Source organism: Balaenoptera musculus, chromosome 13 (assembly GCF_009873245.2).
Source record: "Balaenoptera musculus isolate JJ_BM4_2016_0621 chromosome 13, mBalMus1.pri.v3, whole genome shotgun sequence".
Classification (NCBI taxonomy): Eukaryota; Metazoa; Chordata; class Mammalia; order Artiodactyla; family Balaenopteridae; genus Balaenoptera; species Balaenoptera musculus.
This window is the reverse complement of record NC_045797.1, coordinates 67,426,085-67,445,624: the sequence shown is the minus strand read 5'-3', so window position 1 is coordinate 67,445,624 and position 19,540 is coordinate 67,426,085. Positions and strand designations below refer to the sequence as shown.

At 47.5% G+C, this 19,540-nt stretch overlaps 2 protein-coding genes across 4 annotated transcripts in view; one reads left to right on the top strand and one right to left on the bottom strand.

Annotated features, from left to right (window-relative positions):
- Positions 1 to 10,515, top strand: part of CLIP4 (CAP-Gly domain containing linker protein family member 4) — an 87,062-nt gene extending 76,547 nt beyond the window's left edge. For 2 of the 3 annotated variants that reach the window (XR_005022361.1, XM_036872830.1), the window contains one exon: positions 10,346 to 10,514. Coding sequence is in view for 1 of the 3 variants with exons in the window: in XM_036872830.1 (XP_036728725.1) it covers positions 10,346 to 10,370 (25 nt within the window). In the remaining 2 variants the exon portion in view is untranslated. Of the gene's footprint in view, positions 1 to 10,345 lie in introns of all 3 variants that reach the window. The other variant, XR_005022360.1, reaches the window with a different exon arrangement.
- Positions 1 to 19,540, bottom strand: part of ALK (ALK receptor tyrosine kinase) — a 738,293-nt gene that overhangs the window by 6,285 nt on the left and 712,468 nt on the right. The window contains exons 22-27 of the mRNA XM_036872826.1: positions 18,936 to 19,026; positions 18,742 to 18,806; positions 17,197 to 17,326; positions 11,003 to 11,100; positions 7,159 to 7,251; positions 4,768 to 4,869 (exon numbers count right to left, since the gene is read on the bottom strand). Of these exons, the coding sequence (XP_036728721.1) occupies positions 4,768 to 4,869; positions 7,159 to 7,251; positions 11,003 to 11,100; positions 17,197 to 17,326; positions 18,742 to 18,806; positions 18,936 to 19,026 (579 nt within the window). The remainder of the gene's footprint in view (positions 1 to 4,767; positions 4,870 to 7,158; positions 7,252 to 11,002; positions 11,101 to 17,196; positions 17,327 to 18,741; positions 18,807 to 18,935; positions 19,027 to 19,540) is intronic.

Sequence of the window (19,540 nt, the reverse complement as noted above, 5' to 3'; positions counted from 1 at the left end):
TCCTTTGAGAGAACCACTATATAGACTGAAAATAGGTGTTTATTTTCTTACTTTAGAGTTCAAGGGAGCAAGAAGTCATGTTGATTATAGAACGTGGATAATTTCAGGTAAGTAGTGTTGTCAGATTTAGCAGATAACCAGACAGGGCACTCAGTAACATTTGAATTCCAGATAAACAAGAAATACTTTATAGTATTAGTGTATCCCAAACACTGCATGGGACATACTTATACCAAAACATTATTCACTGTTCATCTGAAATTCCATTTTAACTGGCCATTTTGTATTTTATCTAGCAATCCTACAGATAAGGTAAATCTATATTTTGTATGCCAAATGGTTCTTTAATCACCTATAAGCTAAACCTGTCCTAAATAGGAACTACAAGGTCCAAAGCTTTGCACCAAAGCATTCAAAATCAAACAAAAACAAATATAAGAAAAAAATCCCACTCCGTTTCTCCTGGTATTGAACTTGCTCTGCCTGAAATTATAGAAATAGCTTAAGTGATTGCTGATGAAATTATTTTAAAAATTTGAATCAATGAAGATAATCTGATGAAAAAGTTTTAAAGTCACAACTGTGCTATGTTTATCACCTTTTAAAGCTAAACTTTATTTTCCTTTATTCATAACTTGAAGGTGGAAGATTGTCTCCAGTTATGTCTCCGTGTTCACCCTCTGCCTGCCCCTTCCATCTGAACCACCACTGGCCCCAATTATGGTAGAGGGTGGGGCGCACTTTTAGAAAAAATGGGAACCCAAAAGTTACTGTATCGTATTTAAATCTCCAGCTGATTCCATCCACAGTTCGCTGCAGTTCTCTGAGCTTCAAACTCAGGTACCGCCATCTCCACCAGCCTATTTTAATAGACAACTCAGACTTGCTAGATGCATTCTGCATGCATGCAGAATCTAGTTCCCTGACCAGGGATCAAACCCGGGCCCCCTGCATTGGGAGCGTGGAGTCTTACCCACTGGACCACGAGGGAAGTTCCTTCTGATCATTTTCTACTATGATTTTATTTGTCTCCTTGGAAGCTTGCAGCATCTTGATCACTATTGGTCTGAAATTTGATGTGATGATGATGGGCTCTTGTGTTACTCTTTTTATTCACAGTGCTTGGCACTTGCTAGATGCTTTCATTCTGGAAACATATGTCCTTCTGGGAAATCTTCTTGAATTATTTCTTTGATATTTTTATTCCTTTCATTTCCTCTATTCATTCTTTCTGGGACTCCTATTTGTCAGCTAATTGGGTCTAATGGTCTAATCCCTTTAATTTTCTTTTCTTTCCTATCTATCCCATCTATTTATAGGTGTTTTATTTTCTAGAAGATTTATTCAACTCTGTCTTCCAACCTTTCTATTACTTTCACACATCTGTCATCATCTTTAAAAAAAAAAACCTTTATTTTCTTAAGAACAGTTTTAGACTGTAAAGAAATTATGAAGATAATACAGAAAGTTCCCACATACCTCACACTCAATTCCCTCTATTTTTAGCATCTTAGATTAATGTGATACATTCCTTACAATTAACGAGCCAATATTAAGGCATTATTATTAACTAAAGCCCATAGTTTATTGAGATTTCCTTAATTTTTGCTGAATTTCCTTTTTCTGTTCCAGGACCCTATTAGAACATCATGTTATATTTAGTTGTCATGTTTCCTTAGGCTACTCCTGACTTTGGCAATTTCTCAGACTTTCCTCGTTTTTGATGACCTTGACAGTTTCGAGGAGTACCAGTCAGGAATTTTGTAGAATGTCAAATTAGGATTTGTCTGTTTTTCTTAGGATTAGACTGGAGTTATTGGGTTTGGGGAGAAAGACCACAGAGGTTAATTGCCATTTCATCATATCAGGTGAAGGTACATGCTATCAACATGATCTATCACTGTTGACGTTGACCTTGATCGCCTGGCTGAGGTAGTGTTTGCCAAGTTTCTTTCTTCTCCCTGCTTTTCCCTCCCTGTGCTCTTCGAAAGGATGCTGCTGTGTGCTGCCCACATGGGCTCCGGGGAACTAATGCTCCATCCCCTTGGAGGGCTCTCTCATCATATGTTTATATCCAGGAAATTTTTTCCCCTAAAAACATTGTTTTAAATAATCTTTTGTCTTTAGATTATGGTTGCAATAATATAACTTTCTGAGGATATTGTTTTTAAAAGTTTTCCTAAGCTTTCTGCATTCTTCTTCCTCCAAGGTCCTTTTTATATGTTTGTTTCCTTCAGATTAGAATCTTTTCTCAAGCGTTTGTTGATTCTTGGCTGTCTGTTCATGTATTAAGACTGGGACATGACAAAGCTGATGGGAAGCTCTATGTAGATGAGGCTTGTCAACTGAAGGGCAAACTGGCTCGCTTGTTTCACGAGGTGCATTAGTTTCCTGGCTGCTGTAACAAAGTACCACAAATTTGGTGGCTTAAAACAACACAAGTTTATTCTCTCACAGTTCTCAAGGGTGGATGTCTGAAATCAGTCGCGTGGGCTGAAAGCAAGGTGACTGCGGGGCCAGGCTCCCTCCAGAGGCTCTAGGGGAGAACTGTTCCTTGCCTCTTCCAGCTTCTGGTGGATGCTGGAATTCCTTGACTTGTGGCCACATCTCTTCAACCTCTGCCTCTGTCCTCTGTGTGTGTATGAAACTTCCCTCTGCCTCTCATGCCACTTGTGATGGCATTTAGGGCCCACTGGATAATCCAGGATAACTGTCTCACTTCAAGATCCTCAACTTAATCACATCTGCAGACTCTTTTTTTCTTATAAGGGAACAGCGGCAGGTTTCTGGGATGAGGGCCTGATACCTTTGGATGGCCATTATTCAGCCCACAAGCACTTGTGGTGTCTGAAGTTTTTCACTTCATTGGTCAGTTCCTCCTTCAAGAATCTCCTCATCTCCTTCTGCCTAGTTGCCATGTTCTTGGCACTGAGGGGATGGAGGGGGCATACACCTTTAAGTAGGTAGACTTAAAAAAATATATATATATATATATATATGCATGCTTATAGTAGAGAATTCACCCTTGCTGATGTCTGATGTCCCTAAGGCCGGAAAGACTTTAGTTCAACCTCTTCAGAGAGGGAACCCCAGCCCTGTGTGATGGTAGAGGAGGGACGGGGTGAGGGAATAATCTAGTTACTTTTTAAACAGATCTGTAACTCATTTTCCTCTCTGCTGTGCCTCTACTTTCAGAGGTGCTGGCACCTTCCATTCCTGGGCCTTTCTGGGGCTCCTGATCAGGCAGAGTGAACCAGGCTGCTTCTGGATGGCCCTAGATATCAACTTTCTAGTTTTCTAAGGAAGAGACCACTTGTCTGTAAACTTTCTAGTTTCCAAAATTTTGTCATTGTTGTTGTCTTTTTCCTTGTTGATTTTTATGCAACTAAAAAGACTCCCTTGGGGCTTCCCTGGTGGCGCAGTGGTTAAGAATCCACCTGCCAATGCAGGGGACACGGGTTCGAGCCCTGGTCTGGGAAGATCCCACATGCCGCGGAGCAACTAGGCCCATGAGCCACAACTACTGAGCCTGCGCGTCTGGAGCCTGTGCTCCGCAACAAGAGAGGCTGCGATAGTGAGAGGCCTGTGCACCGCGATGAAGAGTGGCCCCCGCTTGCCGCCACTAGAGAAAGCCCTCGCACAGAAACAAAGACCCAACACAGCCAAAAATAAATAAGTAAAGACTCCCTTGTATGTGTGTGTGTGAGTGTGTGTGTATTTTGGGAGGGAGCACAGGTTCAATTTGCCATTTAAAAAATTACGTGTTGCTCTTACAGGAATTATGTAAAACAGTATGGAGATTCCTCAAGAAATTAAAAATAGAACTAAAGATCTAGCAATCCCACTTCTGGGTATACATCCAAAAGAAATAAAATCAGTATCTTGAAGAGGTATCTGCAGTCCCACGTTCGTTGAAGCATTATTCACAATAGCCAAGATATGGAAACAACCTAAATATTGATTGATGGATAAATGGATAAAGAAAATGTGGCATGTATATAAACCATGGAATATTATTCAGCCGTAAACAAGAAGGAAATTTGCCATTTGCAACAACATGGATGAACCTGGAGGACAGTATGCTAAGTGAAATAAGTAAGACACAGAAAGACAAACACTCATAAGTGCAACCTTGGAAGCAGAGAGTAGAATGGTGGTTGCCAGGGGCTGAGGGGAGGGGAAGGGGAAGATGTTGGTCAAGGAATACAAGGTCTCAGTTATGCGGGATGAAGAAGTTCTGGAGATCTAACGTGCAGACAGTGTTTTCCAAACTGATTTTTAGCTGTAGAAGGGGTCTCACCACCACCATCACCTGCAGCACTTTTGTGCTGATAATTATTTCCTTTTCTCCGTGATTCTGTCGATGTGGAGAATTTCATTGATCAATTTTTCTAGTCTTAACTCAATGTTGCATTCCTGGAATAAATCTAACTTTGTTATTCTGTGTGGCTCTCAGTGTGTGGTCCCCCAGCCTGCAGCACCAGCATTGCCTGGGAACTTGTTAGAAATGCAACTTCTCAGCGACCTCAGACCTTCTGAATCCTAAGCTCTCAGGGTGGGGTCCCGTGTTTACCTGTGTTTTACCAAAGCCTTTCCGGTGGTTCCGATGCTCTGTTGATGTACGCCAACCTCTGAGAGCCCCCGTTGGAGAGGTGTGTTGATTCTTCTCCTCTTACCCTTCCCCACGAGAGTGTGGGATCATTTGGCTCACGAGCTTTACCTTAAGGCCCACAGTGAGACCTGGAGGAGGGCAGCAGAAAGACTCACCACGTGTCTGTTTTAGAAGTAAATATTCCTTCCATGAAGGCCTCCGGGGGCATCCATTTGACCGGCAGCATCGCACAGCCTCCCTTTCGGTAGTAGCTCGCTCTGCAGGGAGAAGAGAAAAGCGGACTTGGTTCTGGAAATGGCTCTGAGCCACGTACCTTGAGAGAGTGGCAACAACAAGGTCTACCCGTTAACGGATGGAAATTAACAAGGGGCGCTTGTGGTTCAGGAGGGGAGCAGGGGACACAGACCACCTAGTTAACAACCTTAGTGTCGCTTCATAGGAGACAAAACAGCCCACTGCAGGCGTGAAAGGAAAGATCTGTGCAATGACTAAAAATACCCGCTGGCAGATAGTTAGATTTCCCTGGTGGGTTTTGTTTATTATAACTCAATGAATAACATGACGCCAACCTTATAAGTACTGTTCCTGATGATCCACGGTAACGCGAGATCCAAAATGGGAGAACTGAGGGCAGGGCTGGTGTCCTACTCTGGACCCTCCTCGGCACTCACACAGCATCTAATTCAATACAGGTGCTCGACATGGAACCCTCTAGGCGGCGGGCGGGAAGCTGCGTGCCATAGCAGAGCCCCCAGGAGAGCACCTGGCTTCCATGGTATGAGGTGACTCACTAGTTTTTGTCACTGATGTCATTAATGCAAGTCACTGATAAAAGCTAATAAATGAATTCATACCACTGAAGCCAGCTCCACCCCAGCCCTGTGCTCCCACGCCTGGTGTGTTATGGGAGGTGTCTCCCCACCAGCTGCCTAGATTAATTAATTACTCCAATAAACATGAACTGAGTACTGAGTATGTGTCAGGTGTTCTGCCACGTGCTGAGGACATAAATAAGTCATAGTCTCTCTCTTCCAATGTATGGTTTAGTGGAAGAAACAGACAGAATCAACTGCAGTAAGAACAACAACACATGTGATGATGTAGGTATGTACGAAGCTCGGTGACCAATGAAGAATGCATTTGTTCTACCCAAGGTGGGGGTAGAGTATAGGAGAAGTTTCTTGGGGGCGCTGTTGGAGCTGGAACGGCAAAGCAGCTCTCGAGGAAGACCATTCCTGACGTGGCGTTGCACGGTGCCTGTGGGAAGACGGGGCTGTAGGGAAGTTGGGCGGTGAAGCCTAGAGCTGGGGAACTGTCGGTGCTGAGGATGGAGAGGAAGGGCCAGATCATGTGACTCACTAAGTCTCACTGCAACGTTTGTGTCTTAGAGCACAGGCTCTCCCAGGGTGCTCTGAGACAGGAGGGGAAGGAACGCTGAGACTCTGGGTGATAGAAGAGGGTGAAATGGAGCATTACCAGGGTACGTGGTGGATACCAGTGGTAGATGACCGTAGCTGAAAACATTGCTAACTCCAAATTTCCCATGTACTGCTATCCTGTGGTAACAGGATGCCATCAGCATTCTTACCCCACGGAGATTGTTTACCAGTTCCGTGGGAGGCCTTCAAGATCTCCCTTATTCTCCAAAGACTGAAAGGTCTACATGACCATCCCTCCTCTCTCTACCTCCGGATTAGGGAAGGTGTAATTAGTGACCATGCAAGGGAGTGACTTGCTCAGCTAATGGAGTGAGTCACTGTTGTAAATAATCAGACAAAGAAGAAACGGGAATTCCCTGGCAGTTCAGTGGTTAGGACTCCGCGCTTCCACTGCAGGGCAGGGGGCACGGGTTCAATCCCTGGCTGGGGAACTAAGATCCCCCATGCAGTGCAGCACGGACCAAAAAAAAAAAAAAGAAGAAGAAACTAGGGGTTGGGAAGAGAAGAGTGGGATAAAGTATAATAGAGGTTTTTTTTTTTTAATTAAAATTTACCTTATTTTTTAAAGTAGCCTTAAGAATATGACAGGGAAAAAGAAATGAAGCTGAGCTAAGTACCTTTGGACTTTGAACTACACTCCTGTGTCTCCTGGTGTGAGAAAAGAAGAGCGATGAGCTGGGCCCAGTTTCCTGTCAGTTCTAAGGTGCTCTTGCTTGGGGTGACGGAAGCTAAGCCTGTTTAGAATTCCTGAGTATTGAGGAAAGGGGTTAAGTAAGTTAAAGTTTACTTAGAAACGTTTTCCATATCAAGTATCCAGGTTATTCTGTGTCTCCGAACATGCTAGGACTATAGAGTTGGAACCAGAAAGACAATCTAATTAACAGCTTAGTGTCAATTACTGCAGGCAGTGTGATCCTAGAATTAGCCCTTCAGGCATGAGCAATGATTAAGGCTTCCCATGTCCTGAAAAGGAACTTAATGACATTTTAGGTGGCAAGTTGACAAGGCACCAGAGATGCTTTAGGGCACAAGCAGCCTTGTCACACTCTCTTGAGGGGGTTAAGCTGAGGAGGTGAGCTCTGATGGGTGATGGCAGTCTTTACTCACCGGTAGATGTCTCGAGCCATTCCGAAGTCTCCAATCTTGGCCACTCTTCCAGGGCCTGGACAGGTCAAGAGGCAGTTCCTGGCAGCAATGTCCCTGGGAAGAAAAAAAATGAGAAAATGCATTTCCTAATTTTATTCTTGAAAAGATAAATGTATAATATTCAGCACAAGGATTTTCACCTCCAATGTGAAGGTTCAGATAGTTCCCTTTTCTTCCCTATAGTTCCTTTCTACATTATACTTTAGTATGAAAGAAATAGCTAAGCAATTCTAGGTCTCAGAACTAACAGGGAAATGGAAAAGGATTTGGGGAGATGATTGAAATGTTAAATGGGATAATAATAATGAAAATAACTATAATAGGAACTAGAAAATCGATTGGCCTTTTACTGTGTACTTAAGCACTGTTCTATGTGCTTCATATCTAATTCTCACCACAACTCTGTAAGACACAAGGTGCTATTATTATCCTTATTTTATCAAAAAAACTTAAGCTAAAAGAAGATAATAGAGGGACATAAGAAATGCATTTGGCTTTAGGCTATTGTTCTGTACAGATTGCTGGTTGGTTTTTGCCGGTTGGATGAAGGAGTGTTCTGGAACAGCATAATTTCCATGATCAGATTCAAGTAGGTCAAAGTATTCCCAAATATTTCTAGTTTTATTTGTTAATAAGCCATTATGGTTTTTACATCCATGATTTTATCTAAAGGCTTTGCTAAGCTGTATGCATCATAGCTATGTGGCCGAAGAATCACTTCTTTCGAGTTAGAAAGTTATCTTCTCTCCTTAGTTGTTATGCTCCAGATGGCCTATTCTCCCGTAGCACACCTGTAAGCCCTGATCAGAAGCTTTCCAAGATCCATCAACTTCTACTCACTGACTGCTAACCCATTCTTGACATGCATGTGGGGATTAAGGATGCAGCCAGAAGAAGTCTGGAATGGGTTTCTAATAATATTGAAGTCCTGGATGGGAAAATAAAAAAGTACTCCTTGGGGGGAACAGGTGGTGTTTTCACATTTTCAGTTGGTTTCATGAAGGTTCTGACCTTTGGCTGAGAAAGAAGGACATGGAGAATAAACAACTGGATAGTATTAAAAAAAAAATAGGGTCTGGATAGGGCATCATGGCTTAGGAGATCAGAACAATGGGTCAGGGTGGGAGATGGATGTCATTAGTGCCACTGCCCTGATCCAGAAGGTTTAAGTTGAATTTCGAGGAGCAATGGTGCATAAAATGCCCTAAGGAAACCATAAAAGCATAACATATATGCCATCAAAAAGAAGAAAAAAATAGTAGGAGATATAACCTTTGCTTCTCAAGAGTAATATAGTGAAATAGACCAGGAACAATATTTATGGATCCGGAAAGGTCTTTCCATTGATGTGCAGGGAATGGTTGCTTAAAAAATTGATCTTGAATCTAATGGCAGGAAAGTAAATGTAACATCATAGAACACATCAAGAATTGGTAGAATGACACATATTTCTTGAAATGGCAATAAAGCATGTCCAAAGGAAACAGATCTAATAGGAAAATGGGAGCATGTGGATCTGGTGAGGGAGTTCCACTCTGAATTCAGCGGGTGTGGGTGCGTGGGAGTCTGCGAATCTTGAGGCAGACACTGGGTGGAGGAAAGAGAATTAAGGTAAACCTATTGGGGGAGTGTGCCACAGACCTCAAGCCAGTTAGAAGATGTAAAAGATGCTTTCTTCAAACCAATTACCTCAGAAGACAGCTTTGATCGAGATGGACAATTTCTGCTAATAGTAACCCTTTGCTTATAAAGCAGATCATCTGATACATTATTGATTCAATCTTTGACAATTTCATTTCTCAAAAAAGATAAAAGGAGCAACAAACTATTACTCTGGGATCTCATTCTGACCTTCAGTAACTATTTACAGATATGGAAGCCATAAGAATCTTAAGAGAATATGACCCTGTTATCTTATTATCTGTAATAACAGCACTGGATATAGTCAACATGTTATCAGGCTTCTAGGAAAGCAGATTTCAAAACATCAGAGGAAAGATGAATATGATCCCTCAGTCAGAGAATCTGAATGCTTGGTGACTAATGTGGGAGTGGAGATAAAAAGGCAGAATCGGGGACTTCCCTGGTGGTCCAGTGGTAAAGAATCTGCCTTCCAATGCAGGGGATGCGGGTTTGATCCCTGGTCAGGGAACTAAGATCCCACATGCCGCGGGGCAACTGGACCCGTGCACCACAACTACTGAGCTCGCATGCCTCAACTAGAGAGCCTGCGTGCCACAAACTACAGAGCCCACGTGCTCTGGAACCCGTGCGACACAACTAGAGAGAGAAAAAACCTGCACGCCACAACTAGAGAGAAGCCTGTGCGCAGCAACGAAGAGCCCGCATGCCTCCACGAAGGTCCCACGTGCCACAACTAAGACCCGAAGCAGCCAAAAATAAATAAAATAATAAATAAATCTTTTTTTTTTTTAAAAAGGCAGAAACGACCTCAGGGAGAAGTGAAGGGAGAGTTCTGAAGTCACCAAGGTGACAGCACATGTTGCTCTCGGATGAGCCCAGACTTAGAGGACGTGGACAAAAGATGGAATGATGGCTTTAGCCAAGGACTAATTCCAAAAAGAGTACAACCTTGTCATGTCTGAACAACAATAAAGCCCAGAGCTGAGATTTATGGAAAGTTGTGTACACATTAAAAAGGGCAAGAATGACAATGGCAGGGTTGGATGAGAACAGAAAGAACTGAGCCCGGCTTCTCTTTTACTTCTGTTATTTCTATCAAGCACAATGATCTGCAAGTTGGAAAGGTTGAAAATCAAGAGGAAGATCTGAAGATCAAAATGATGAGGTGACAGTCAAAGGATGAGCCGATGTGAGCTTCTCGCCTTGCTTCAGGAATGGTTTTGGGAAGCTAGGCCAGTGTATTTCTTGATCTTCAACTTCCCCATTTTTATCAGGGAAGGAAGCATAGCTTGCTATCTACCTACACGCTTTTCTATTTCTAAACTCATACAGATTCTCTCATTTTCTACGTTGTATTACATATTCTAATTATTAGGAACATGTCTTATACTCTTTGATGGGTTAATGAGTGTTTATTCGTTCACCAGGTTGTTATTTGCTAAATTAGAAGCAAATGGTTAGGAAGAGCTTTGCAAAGAGCCTATCGATCTATTTGACTTTCCAGGTTTCAGAATCAAGCTGTCTGCTGAGAAAGCCATTGATGGCCACATGGAAAGGAATACGCGTCATCTCTCATGTCTATAGCATTACACATGGACTTGATGCACCAATGCAAACGCCATTTAAACACGAGGATCATACAGAGTAGAAGAAATGAAGTACAGAGGTGGAGAAAATAATCATTATTCTTCATTTCAGAGTATTTTAGAAAAAAAATAATTTATCCAATAAACATTTATTGTGCCCCACTATGTGCCAGGGATATGAAGATGAATAAAACAGGGTCCTTGCCTTCGAGTTACCCATAGTCAGATATGTGAAAATATAAACTCCTTAAACTTCCTGTAAGGAACCCAGTTTTCTAGACATGGAAACGTTCACATGATCTAGGACTTGACACAGGCAGGAGTTCCTGCAGGGGGTCAGGTATAGCTCATCTGGGTCTCCAGCGCTGGTGTGGATGTTTTATGATCCCACTTTACATATGGGCCAAATGAAGCCCTGGTAGAGTAATAACCATCTTAAAGACAAACAAAGCTGAACCATCCAAACACCTTTGGAGAGAGACCTATTGTTCTGCTCTGAAGGCGTGATCTGGGCCCCTGAGACATGTAGGGAAGCGTACAGAAGGCGAGGGTAGAGCAAGGTCACTTAGACTCACCGGTGGATGAAGTGATTTTCCTCTAGATACTGGCAGCCACAGGCGATGTCCCGAGCCACGTGCAGGAGGTCCAGCATGGCCAGGGAGGAGGGCTGATTCTGTGGCAGACAGAAATGACCGGCTGATGAGAAGCTCTTGGGGGAGAGAAGATCTGAAACACTCGCTTCCCATGCTTGCTAGGAGGCCAAACAGGTGCGCCACCCCCAGGGTCTCGGCCCTGGCTGCACATTCGAAATCACCTGGTGGCTTTAAAAAAAATGCAGATGCCTGGGCTCAGCCCAGACCAAAGACTCCATTTCTGCAGGTGGGCGCAACATTTACAGGGTCACAGCTCCCAGATGAGTAGGGACGGAACCCTAAACCACAGGAACCGGTACTGGCAGACATCCTGCCCCTTTGCATTTTTTCTGCCCATTCTTCCACCTCAGTCTTCATAAACATTTGAATCCCCCAAACGTACAAACAGGCCTGTGAAGAAATCAAGGGGGCTAATGTTATTTTAGAAATGCTCTAGTTAAATGCTTAAAAATATTTAAAAAAAATTAATTTTCTTCCTGAAGACCTAGACCTGAAGTGGATTGAAAAAGGAAAGCTTCCAGAAAATGCTGGGCAGCTGAAGAGCCATCTCTGGCTTTTCTGCATGAATTCTCTTTTGTGCAAAAGTTGCTGCCGCCCCCTCACCCCCGCTGCCCCCGAGATGCACCCCGTCTTTGCCTCCCCACAGCCTGGTGGAGCCCTGGGAAGTCTTTTCTGAGGGCTACGCCCTCCTTGGTGTCTTTTAAATTCCTAAACCCCCAAGTCTGCAGCAACACGTCGTCATGCAGCGTCACATTCACTGTGCTCTTCTGTGCCTATTTTACCATGTCCCCAGGGAAACTTAGAGGCACCCGAGGCAGGGCCTTCAGCGTCCACTTCCGTGGTCTCCAGCACGACCCTTAGCTCGCTGCCGTGGTTCAGTGAACAAGGGGGTTCGTTGGTTGATTACAGCCGAACTAGGGTTTACCCAGATGCCGGCCACAGATCGGGGCCTCCCTGAGACTCCTTGGAGCGATAGCAGGGGTCTGAAGGAGGCAGAGAGGAGTTTGTCTAGGGCATGCTTCAAATCTGGGGGAGATGACTCAGGGAGGGGAATAGTCTCTGCCCATGGACCATTGGGCAGGGCCTTACATGTAACAGAGCAAGTCCCAGGACATGATCTCCTTTGATGCAACATCCTGTGTGGTCGGTAGGGAAGAGAGGTTACCTCTGTATTAAAGATGAGAGGGCTGAGGGCTCAGAGAGCCTCAGGTCACACAGTCAACAGGGTGGAGCCGAAACTGCCCTGAACTGGGCTTTAAGGATCTGGGTTGGGGGAAGTAGGATTCTAGGAGTTAAAACTGAGCTTCTCAGGAGAGCGTGTCCGAGAAGGGCCGGAGGACCCATGGGCACAGCGCACGGTACCCAAGTGAATACAGATGCAGCACACAGATGCCGTAAGGGCACATTTCGGTGCTCAGCTGAGCTGAGCTGGGCTTCATCCTGCTCGTCCCTTATTGGCTGTGTGGCCTGGGGCTGACCGCTTTGCCTCTGTCCAAGCCACCGTGTCCTGGTCTGTGAAATCAGCATGACACTCTTGGCCTCACTGGATTGTTAGGAGCACCTGTAGTCAGAGGCACAGAGTGAGTGCTTCATAGAGGGCTCTGCAGTTATGGAGGGGGCTGCTCCTGGAGGGTGCTGTGGGGTCTTGGGAAATGGCTCTTGTGCTGGGCTTCTCCCGGGACCTTGTCAGGCTGAGAAGTACTGGGCACTGTGAGAGACAGTCCCCTTTTCCTGGGGAAAAGGAAAGTAATATATTTCCAAGGGGAATATGCATCCATCTTGCTATAGTATTAGAACAATCTTTTCTCTCTCCAGGAAAATGCTTTCTGTTCCTGCCAAAGAGGACCCAGTCCTAGCTCCCCCTGGGTCTCTTTGTGTCTTAGCCCCATCCTGGATGCAAGGACCACTGATGTCTCAAATGCTCCATGAGTCTGGTGTGCTGCAGGGACTAAATCTTCCCAGGCATTAACCCACGGGCCGGGTTTATCTGGGCTCCCTGTCTTTGGCTGCTCAGAGCAAATTAACTGCGCCGCTAATCAGTCTGCACAGAAGCAGATAGTCAGTAACCCATGGGGTGTGTGTGTGTGTGTGTGTGTGTGTGTGTGTGTGCGCGGTGGGGGAGGTGTGGATGCTGTGGCAAAACCGATACTTAAAACTAGCAGTGCAGAGCGTAGCCAGTGTGCTCAGTGCCATTTATATCCATCCTGGGCAAAGAAGGACTTGGAACCAGGGTTTTTCCCCCTATTTGCCACTGAATGCGGCACTTCCTTTGGCAGCTCGGGCAGTCATGGTTATGGGTGTATCCGGCCCAGTACTCAGAGAGGATTTTGTCCAGTATGTCCCAAAGCAGGCTGTGGGATAGAATTCAATCCAACAGGCATGGGAATTCCTGGGTTAAATAGGTTTCTTTATCACAGGAATTATCAGAGTCTTTGCTATACGCTAATGTGTACTGAGAATCAATGAGGGGAGTCTGCGTGGCTCTGAAATTTGCTTGACCAAGGAATTCTTTTGAGCATGTGTGTGAGTGTGTAGCACCTCAGGGTACCTGAGTTCCCTTCAGGGACACTGTTGTGACCAATATCCTACTTATAGGTGGGAGAAAAGAGGCCCACTGAAGTGGAATAATTTCTTTGCTCGCAGTTTCTGAGGGGCTATTTCCAAAGGATAATGTATATACTAATAAAAGACAGAATAATATTGCTATCTGTTCCTTCCTTAAGTAGCTTCTGCATTTAGAGATGAAGGGTCACAGGACATGGGGGAGGAACTGTTTCACCAAGTGAAAAACAGACTAGGGATATATTTTAAAATTGACACCTATGAGGGTAAGAGGGAAAGATGAAAGGAAGAAGCAAAGAATGCAGATGGGGGACACAAAATATTAAAAGTGGCAAAAATCCATTTTGAAAAGTGATGAGATGTGAATGGTGCTGGGCCCTCACATTCCTGGCTCCTGACATAGCCGAGAAAATACCCCTCCACGCATTTTGGAGGCAGCATTGGTATTTGGCAAAGTTGAAGCCAAAGATGAAAACCTAAGCATTAGTTGCAGTCAGAGGTTCTCACCCCTGCGCTGTTGACCTCTGACATCCAAGAAGCCGTCTTGTACTAAGCCTCTTCTCTAGAGCCATTACCTACAGGATTACCATGTTCCAAACAGCTATAGACACTATAGCGGTCAATGACCGCCACCTTTAATAAAGAGATTACTGACTCCTTAATGGCCTTTGCTATTATTGATTGAATCAACTGATATTAAAAGACAGCTACTAGCCTACATCTGGCATATATTAAACCCTCAATAAAATTTTGTTCAATAAAGAGAGCATCTGCAAAATTATTTTGCCATTAAAAGGGTCCTTCCTTCTTGAGGAGGTGGGGTCCTGGGACCGAACGATGTTTTCCTCTGTACCCATGAATTTCATTTCCATGACAGACATGGTTGGCCCAGGCGCCCATTCTGTCCTCTGAGTCTGTATATCCATCATTACCTCATGTCCTTCTATCCTGATGGTCCATGGAGCCACTGAGCCCCAGGGATGGCAGGAAGTGAGCATAGAGTGCTCGCCTGATTCTGAGTGCCCAGCCGGGTGCCTGCACACAGCAGGTCATCATCAGGTACGCCCGGACAGACTCAAGCACTTCAAACAAATGAATCAGGTGGACGTCAGGCCTTCGAATCCAGTGAGTTCCACAGCCTGGAGGCGCAACTCTGCCCACCCGCTCCTCAGGGTGTGTATCTCTCCAGCCCTGATGTCCATCAGCCAGTCCCTCCCTTCTTCATCATGTGTAGGATTTGCTGATATTAGCCCCCCTTGGTCCACTTCTAAATCGCGCTCCTTTCTCACAGTCAACCTGACCCCCACTCCACTAAGCTGGATTTTGTGGTTCTGAGAATCCATGCAGGACACCCAGCAACCTCCTCCCCACCTCCCCACCCCGTCCACCCACGGCCGGAAGTTGCTGCTACAAACACATTTGCACGGGGTCACTCTGGAGGGCTGTGATCTGACATTTTAAATCACCCATTGTGGGCAGTACCTCAGGAACGACCAGCTCACCTGAGATGAGTGGGTGTGTAAAGGGGTAAGGAGGAAGACCAGGGGTGCTACCAGGACCTGGGGGCATGGTTGGCAGGGAGAGCCACACAGAAGAAGAGCAGGGTCAAGGGTTAATGGGCAGATTTGGTGGCGGGGATCCTGACCCTTAGAAGCGGCTCTCCCAAGCACAGTCGACCTTCTCCTGGCTGTGGGCATCCCTCAGGCGGTGCCTGCAGCTAGAGGTCGGAACTTGGCAGCAGGCTCCTGCTCTGAGCCTCCTTGGGGTGGCACTGGGGCTGGAGGTGGTGGGACATATCAGTGATCCGCCTTTCCTTGCTGGTGCTTCATTCTTTGAGACAACATTCAAATCCTCTTTCATCATCAAGGGAGAGAGATACCTTTGCCTGCAAGTCCTCGGACTTGCCAAGTGAAGGGTTCCCAGATTCCCTTTACAAGGAGGTCACAACACTTTCTTGTCCTCAAGCCCCAGGAATCTCCAGTGGGAAAGCCAGAGCTATGCCTCTGCCCAAAGTGTGATACCATGTGTTCCCTGTTTGACGTCTGCCAGAGGCACTGCTTCCCAGCACTGCTCGGCCTTGCTGGGTGCTGGTGGGAAAGCCAAGGCTGGTGCCCAGACCTGGCAGGGATGCCTGCATAGCTGGCGGCAGTTGCTGTGAACAACCCACCCTCACCTTGGCACTCGGGGCTTCTCAAAGGGGACCATCAGGATAAACAGCACAGCAGGCTGGAGAGAGCATGGAATCAGGAGCCAGCAGGCCTGAGCTCTATCCCAGCTCTTCCGCTTCCTGCGCGCCTCGGCAAGTCACATGACCACTCCGAGCCACTGTTTTCCCGTCTCCAGAACGGGGTGAGATCTGTACCATCTACTTCATAGGGTGGTTGTGAGAAACGTGAAACTCTGGGGAGGAGGCTGATAATGCAGATGAGGATTATCACGAGGCGGGGTTAGTTCTCGCTCCGCCTCCCCCAGCCCCCTTCCTCCTGCCACGTGTGCTCAGGTGCGTACACACTTATCTCAAGGAGTTAGATCGGATTCCTCTTAGATGCCGAGAGAGGCTTGCGGGAACAGTGTGGAGGCTCCTAAGGATGCGGTCTCTAAACTAAGCCTGAGTGAAGGCGTGGGCTGGAGTAGGCGTGACCTTCCGAGGTTTGCGCCACCACCTGGGGTCCTCGTGAGGAGTGTTCCGTTCTGGGCTTGCTGTGACACAGTGGTTGTCAGTCTTCTCTGCTTTCCTGGGGGTGGGGAGGGTACAAGTCTTCCCCGTGGTCCTCAGAGTCCAGTGGCAACTAAAGGAAGTCAGGTCCTAACTCAGGGGTCGGCTCTGCTCCAGTTTCCAGGGTCCAGGCCTCTTGAAGACCCCAGCAGTGACTGGAGTGGACAGCTGGACTCCGGGATCGCCCAGTGTGCTGTGTTATATAAATGATCTCTGTCTGAGATGTTGTAGCCTAGCCCGAGGAGTTCACGTTGCAGATGCTGAGGTTAGAGGGGGTTGGCTGCCCTAAGCAGGTGGTCCAATGGCCAAGCAGGGCTGGGCGTGGGTGGGTCCACTTAGGTTTCTTCACTCCCCCAAGCTCTAGCCCTTTAACCATAACATGTATGCAGCACCTTCCTAAATACCCCAGCACTCGACTTTGATAGTAAAACTACAAGGTCAGGATGTCCGCATTTGAGAGATGAGGGCAGTGGGGCTCAGAACGGGTGGATGCAGAGTGACCCGCCCCAAGTCAGTTGGTTGAGTGAGTGACACAGCCAGCATGAAAGTCCCCCCACTGTGCTTGTCCCTAGTTTGGTTTTCCACAATCAGCAGGCCATAAAAATAGATACAGCCTGGAGAAGATGTTGCACAAGCCTTGCACAAGCTCCCTGGGGCTGGGCTCGGCCACCAGCCACCCTCTGTCCCCTCTCTCCCGCCTTTCCCCCAGATCCGAGCCCGTGGGCCGACTCCCTCGGTCCCACTGAGTATGTTGCTTCCCAGGCTGCCCACCCTGGCTCCTTCCGCCCCCCGCTCCGTCCCCCGGCACAGCTACTGGGAAAGGCTGGTTCTCACTCACCGGGCGAGGGCGCGTCTCTCGGAGGAAGGACTTGAGGTCTCCTCCCGCCATGAGCTCCAGCAGGATAAATCGGGGCAGGGCTTGCAGACTCACCCCGATACAGCGCACGATGTTCTGGTGGTTGAACTTGCTGCAGAGCAGAGGGGAGTAATCGAATTTAACCGAGCTGAGTCTGGGAAAATCTTAAGTGGGCAAAGCTGGGTACAGAGTTATGCTTTCAGAAGCCACATTTTGTAAATGCTTTCTGTAAATGTGGGAAGCAGGCGTCCCAGGCTGGGCCTAAGCAGAGGATAATCTGGTTGCTGAGCAGCTGGAAGAGCCAGAGGGCAGGGCTGGCAGGAGTTCAGTCTGCTTGAAAGAACTTGCTTGGAGGCGGTGGGGTGGAGGAGGGACTTGGGTGAGAAGGTGGGGCGGGGGGAGGGGAGGGCTTCGAGGCTGGGGCGCGGACTGCTGGCCAGGATTCACGTTTGGGGTTTGGGTTTTCAGAGGAAGGCCTCAGGCGGGAGCTGGAGGAACTGCTTCCCCGGGGGACTGCGTGAGACCTGCCCGGTGACCGTGTGTGGAAGAGAACAAGGAAGAGGGCCACGGGCTCCCACTGTGGACTCCTCATGGGGGCTCTGAGATTTGGGTTTTCTTGTTAACGTGATCCTATCGGGACACGTGAGGCAGCGGGGCCAGGGAACTCCACGTGGGTGCCCGCGCGCAGAGGTGACACACTGGGTGATGGTACACCCAAATATAATGCTGCTTAGTTACTGCCAAGCAGGGAGATGGAGTGAGTTGGGTCTCCTTCCATCTACTCTTCTACTTTCCAGGTTTTATTCAGTAATCACATATTACATGCTCAATCAGAAAATACGTCATTTTTAAAGCAGGAGCTGAGCCTGCTGCTATCCTCCTATGGACCCAGCGCACCACACACACTGCTCGGGACTCGTTCCCTCTGCCACTTCTGTCAAGGGGAGACCTCGGGCCACCCCAGCCTTCAGGATGTTTGAGGTTCCCCAGTGCACCAGGAGGCCATGAGCCTGGCCAGATCTCAAGGTCCGACATCTGCTGGCAGAGCCCCGGACACCGAGACTCCCAGTGGGGGCCCCAGATCCACCAGTTGAAGGGTCAGGCCAGCTGGGTGGACCAGGGTGGGCGCCTTCCATCACTTGGGGGCCCATTTCCTTTACACGAGAGCGGAGAGCTGGGGTTGGCGAAGCACCCGGTGGAAGAGATACCTGGAGGAGGATCGTATCTTCTACTGTCAACAACCAGCATGCTCTGTTTCTTAAGAAAAGGGGGAAAGGAACCAGTGGATGACACAGGGATGCTGGTTGAAGGCGGAGTGATACCGATTGGATTCTTTTTCTAAGACAACCATCTGGGGGCTGGTTCCACTCTGGTAAGACGTGCTAAGAATTTACGGAGTCTCCTGTTGGAGAGGGAGGGGTACGCTGCAGGACAACCCTGTTTCCCTCAGAGACGTGCCTGTTAGAAACATCTCGTGTCCCTTACAGGCTTGAGGAAGTGGTGTGGGGTGTCTCCCTGTGTCGGTACCTGATGATCAGGGCTTCCATGAGGAAATCCAGTTCGTCCTGTTCGGAACACACCTCAGGCAGCGTCTGGGCACAGAAGGGAGGGTGGGAAGGAGAAGGAGGCTGTGAGCCGCAGAGGTCAGAGGCTGTCAGCAGAGAGCGACGCTTACAGAGACCCCTGGCCAAGGTCAGGCCCACAAGGGAGCCGCCTCTTACCTTTACAGCCACTTGCAGGGGGCTCGGGTCGTTGGGCATTCCAGACACCTGACCTTCATACACCTCCCCAAACGCACCGTGGCCCAGACCCCTGTGCAAAGAGAAGGCGAGATGAGACAGGGGTACATTTAGTGGATGCACATGGGAGCCAGGGGGTCACGCACACCCTCAAGGGTAACGCCCTCAGTCTGGCTTTGCTCGTCGGTCCTGGGCCTCCATTGCTTTACCTGGCAAGAAAGTTTCCAAGTCAGGATTCAGGACATTGGCTGGACATTCCTTCTGTGAACACTTACTGAGCCTCTAATATTTGCCAGGGACCTAAGACTAAGCCTGCCAGGGAGACTTGTGCTCCCTGGGGCCGGGGGTGTGGGGCATAGACAGCTGGTGGACACCCCCTGGAGTGTGGTTGGTGAGTGACAGACACGTGCAGAGGGTGCTCTGGGAGCTGGGAGTGGGCAGGGGAGCAAGACTTGGGGAGGGGCACTTGGGTGGATTTTGAGGAGAGCCCCTTTCCTCCCATCTAATCCCCCTCTCATTGTACCAACCCCATGTGTATATGGGGTGTTGAACAAGCAAACACCCCCCCAATGGCCCTGAACACTGAA